This window comes from Saccostrea cucullata, unplaced genomic scaffold (assembly GCF_032062105.1).
Source record: "Saccostrea cucullata isolate Sc308-1 unplaced genomic scaffold, CSIRO_AGI_Scuc_v1 ctg20248, whole genome shotgun sequence".
NCBI lineage: Eukaryota > Metazoa > Mollusca > Bivalvia > Ostreida > Ostreidae > Saccostrea > Saccostrea cuccullata.
In genome coordinates this window covers 1-5,036 of record NW_026936951.1, presented here as the reverse complement: position 1 = coordinate 5,036, position 5,036 = coordinate 1, and the positions used below count along the sequence as shown (strand labels likewise).

Here is a 5,036-nt window from a genome sequence, read left to right as displayed (position 1 = left end):
TATATTTGATTGATATTACAGATTCACTTGCGAACATTTATGTTGTTGTCAGGACAGGAAATCTAGATAAAATTTTGTGTTATATGTGTTTGTCTTATTTATCAATAACAACACTAATAAATCAAGCACGTTTATTTTTTTAATTTAAGTAATTGTTTTCAAGTTGACAGAATAAAATATTCATTGAAATTATTTTGGACAAGTGAAGTTGAAGTTCGGACAAGTAAATATCTTGGTCACTTGTCCGAATGGACAAGTAGGAAAAAAAGTTAATGTCGAGCCCTGGTTGAATGAATACTTGAATCCTGTCAGGTAATGCATGATGACACTTTGTTTTTCAGTGTTGTTTTATTTTAATAAGTAGAAAATAAGGCATGCATTGCTAAACAATCCTCCTTTTAATGATGTTCTTAACTCCTTGCATGTCACTCTCCATATTTCTTCAGCTTTAAAGATGGTTTGGCGTTTTGTGCCCTGATTCATAGACACAGGCCTGAATTAATTGATTACCATAAATTGTCCAAGGTGAGTTTCTGCCTCTACTAAACCTGTGTAATATTTCTTTCAGAAAAATTGCACTCACTTATTCTGCTGCACTGTTTTATTAACTATCATTCTCGCAGCTTTTTAGTCTGCATTTATTCTTTATATGCCTGGTTAGTAAACTTGTGCAGAAATACTATCTTCTTGTAACATTGTACATAAATGTAAAATTTTAAATATATGATACCTGCAATTGTGAATGATCATTTAGGTTTAGAGAGTTGTGAATGAATTTGAAAATCTAATATTTTATTTGAACATTAATTTTGTAACCAGAATTTTCTCCATCCACATATTGGCTTCCATTTATTCAAGTTTATTTTGTACTCATTGAACTCATGGTAAATTTATAGATACATTTTTTTCTTTTTTATTTCAAATTAATATTGGTCATTAATTGTACATTAATTGCAGTAAATATTATAGTTTGATAATTTTTTTATATATATATTTGCAGGAAAACCCACTAGAAAATTTAAACACTGCTTTTGATGTCGCAGAAAAACACCTTGATATTCCACGCATGTTAGATCCAGAAGGTACATATTTATGTAAATAATCAACAAGTCTCAGCAATGATAATTAAGGATGTACAACACACCTACCCCAAAAATTCCTGTCGTTTAATTTTCGTTATTTTTGTGTATTTAGTACATGACTATATCTACTGCATGTATGCACATTTTGGACAAAATCGTTCAAGTGGTTTTTGGACAGGAACTTCCAAAAGTTACCACCCTTTAGTTGTTTACAAGGAGAGAAAATTTTTAATCAATGAACTACTTAAACCTTGATTTTCAAAAAGCCAGGTTAGATATAAATGTCAAATTTCATTGGCTTATTCCTTTAACCATTTAACACAAAAACATAGTCATCTTTTTGATATACATATCATCAAAATAATTTTTAAAGACCTTAAACTGAAAAACTATGAATTATCTAAGCCTTGAAAATTGCGTATTTTTCAAATTCAAAATTTTTGTTGAAAAAACCTGTCGTTTAATTTTGGTAAAAAAACTTTCTTTAGGTAGCTGGTAGTAAAAATAATCTTCATAATTTTTTGTATAATTTTTATACGACCAGTTTTGATTTAATAGCGGAAAATTACCCCCTCCCCCTTTCTCAATAAATCACGTTCCCGTGCGTCTTTCAGACAGGGGGTCGATCACTTTGTTATATGAATCTACTTATACACATTAAAACAATTAAATTGGAATATTGCTTTTGCTTCAAAAGTATATTAACTTACAAATTTAAAAGTTCTCATATGGAAAGCGTATTTAAATGTAGATTTTTAGGCAATTTTTGAATACCCCTATAACCCCCACACCCTTTCTTTTTTGCACCGCATACCATTAGCGTTTGACGAAACGTTGTTTACAGTGCAAATATACTGGTATTTCGTCATTTGAATCCCGGAGGTATGCATTAGTTTTTAAATTCATGAATGCAGAATAAATATTGACTACTGTTTTTATATGTATCTGGAAAAAATTACTGAAGGATTTTAGTGTTTAGTCCATATATGTATGCGTTATGCATTCCATATCACATGAAACCTGGATACGAATTCAAGTTTTGTTGAACTTGAATATGTTGATTTTTAATTTTATTTCTTTAATTTTATTCATTAAAAAAATGGTGTATGTTCAACTCTCCTGTGATATAAATGGAATAATTGTAGTTTCTTTCATGTCATTATTTCAAACGAGACAGTATGTGCCGTGGGATATTTGCATAGATGTACACCCCTCATGATATTGTGTAGCATTTCTTTCAATGTCGTCGCTTCTAAGTTAAAATGAAAATTCCGCATTCGTCCACATTAACTTCAAAATATCAAACATTAAACTCTTCATCTATTTCAGTTTATATCAAGTCGCACTTAGATATTTTATAAAATCTTATAGGCTACGTTTTGTTTTGATTCGAGGAAATGCGAACCGATATTGTTGACAGAAAGTCAAACGATTTGCTGCAATGGGATATTCATAAACGCAGATAATTTCAGTACAAGTAAACAATTCTTTTCAATTCTATACTTACATTGTGTATATGAGGTCTATAGTATTCAATTCTCGGATTTATCAGGTCTTGCTGTAAATTTATCTGATTCTGTGGAAAACCGTGAATAAAGGGAGGAAAATAAAAATCTCCTACATTTTCAGAGTTGTTCCTCTTTGATCAGTAAGGGTCTGAGAACAACATCGATTTTACATTGTAAAAAGTTTTTTTGTTTATTTATTGTTGTTTTATTTAATCAAAGAAGAAAAACAATATTTATATCGTAAATGCACAAATTGTAATGACCATTTATCGGAATGTTACGTAGCCAATTGTACATAATGAGAATTTCGGCAATGTAAAATAAAATTTTCAGAATAAAAAAAAAAATGCTGCGCTTTGATCAAAAATACAATTTATTGTATATGAAATGAAATAAACATTAAGGGATGATATTTTATGTCTTGCTTTTTACGGAGTTTAATCGGGTTAATCAAAAAATACTTATTGATTGAGTATGGTAGGCACAATCACAGCCAAGCCCTATATCCCAATTTTCTTTCATGATTGATATACATCGGGATCGTTTTACTCGTCGTTTTGACGCTTTATTTTTGACGTTAAATTTGACGTCACGTCAAACGTTCAGTTGAAATCGCAAGAGTTATCTCCCCCAGTGTGTTGTACGTCTTTAAATAATAAATAAATTCTTAGTGCTTTCTGATTAAGAAGTGTGATGTGAATGCTCTTTTTCTAGATATGGTGAACTCAGTAAAACCAGATGAGCGTTCCGTGATGGCTTATGTGTCTTCATATTATCATGCATTCTCTGGGGCTCAGCAGGTAAATGAAATTTGCTGGCATAATATTAACCTCTCTGTCAGTCTCTGAAGTATCAATGTATCATGATCTGTGATTTGACTGATAAATCTCTATTCCTATTCTATGTAGGCTGAGACAGCAGCAAACAGAATTTGCAAAGTGTTGAAGGTCAACCAAGAAAATGAACGCCTTATGGAAGAATATGAAAGATTAGCTAGTGATGTAAGTTTACTGTAGATCACTTTATTTTCGCGTGATCGTCATTTCCTCTTTATTAGCGAGACAAATTTTTCAGGAATTGTGGTCATTACTCTATATAATCTTAAGGAATTCTATTATACGCGAGAATGAAATTTTCGCGAGCATACCGTCTCGCGTAATTACGCGATAATAAAGTTCTCGCTAATAAAAAGTGATTTACAGTATATATTTGTCTTCAATAAGTTTTAAGCATTATCAGGAAAAGGCTTGGATGAGGACAATTTTAATTGTAAAAAAGTCTTTGAAGTTGATAAATGTTAGGCTATACTAGTATTATGAGTTACACAGTTCTGTAGTGATCGGGTACGGCATGTTACCTGATTCATAAATTTCATGCCAGGTAAGGGAAAGCTGAGCCAGCTTTGAAATTTACTAACCAGATATTATACCTATCTGGTCAGTATTCAACTGTGAAACAAATTTAGATGAGGTAAATTCATATTTAGGTGTCTGTGGTTTGTAAAGTTGTTATATAAAATTGTTTTGTGAATGTTTCATGCAGTAGTAATCTACAGACAGTTTTTTACTTGTGTGTGAAATTTTATTTATGTTTATTTTTTATTTGTGTGTGTATTACAGCTTCTGGAATGGATTAGAAAAACGACCCCTTGGTTAGAAAACAGAACAACTGACAACACTTTACCTGGTACCCAAAGAAAACTGGAGGAATTCCGGGACTACAGACGTAAACACAAACCTCCTAAACTGGAAGATAAAGCCCGACTTGAGAACAGCTTTAACACCCTGCAGACAAGGCTTCGACTCAGTAACAGACCAGCATACCTTCCCACTGAGGGCAAAATGGTTTCTGTAAGTGATCTCGGAATGAATATATATTTACCTAAAAAAATTGTCGAAGTAAGTTGCACTTACTACCAAGATTCTACTGGTGGGAAACAATGATGCTTCCATGATTGCTTAAAATGGAAAACTCTACTCAATTATGCTTCTTTAATTAAGTTGCCAGTATTTTGTTACAGGACATTGCTAATGCTTGGAAAGGACTGGAATTTGCTGAGAAAGGTTTCGAAGAGTGGTTACTTTCAGAACTGCAAAGGTAATTATTCCACTGAAACAAATTTTCAATTTTGTTCGAAGATTTTAAAGATTATTGGAGTTTAAAAATATAAAATTAATGCTAGAAGGAAAATCATTAATTATTAAACCCATTCACTTGCAGACTTGAACGTCTTGATCATTTGGCTCAGAAGTTTAGGCACCGCTGTCAAATTCATGAAGAATGGGCCGAGGGCAAAGAAGAAATGCTCCAAAGCCAGGATTATTTGCGATGTGGACTTAATCAATTAAAAGTAAAAAGATTTTTTAAAAACTTATCTTGAATATTAGATTAGGCTATCTAAATTTAATTCCCTGGTTCTCAAGCCAATTTTCTCCAAAACAGATGC

At 31.8% G+C, this 5,036-nt stretch overlaps 1 protein-coding gene across 1 annotated transcript; it reads left to right on the top strand.

The window, feature by feature from the left end:
* Positions 1–294: 294 nt before the first annotated feature.
* LOC134246929 (alpha-actinin-like) lies at positions 295–4,940 on the top strand (the record flags this gene model as incomplete). Its single annotated transcript, XM_062729273.1, has 8 exons — positions 295–312; positions 447–525; positions 1,001–1,082; positions 3,305–3,390; positions 3,499–3,591; positions 4,210–4,440; positions 4,611–4,687; positions 4,811–4,940. Coding segments are annotated over exons 3-8 (633 nt in total), but the record flags the coding sequence as incomplete, so codon positions are not given.
* Positions 4,941–5,036: the final 96 nt, after the last annotated feature.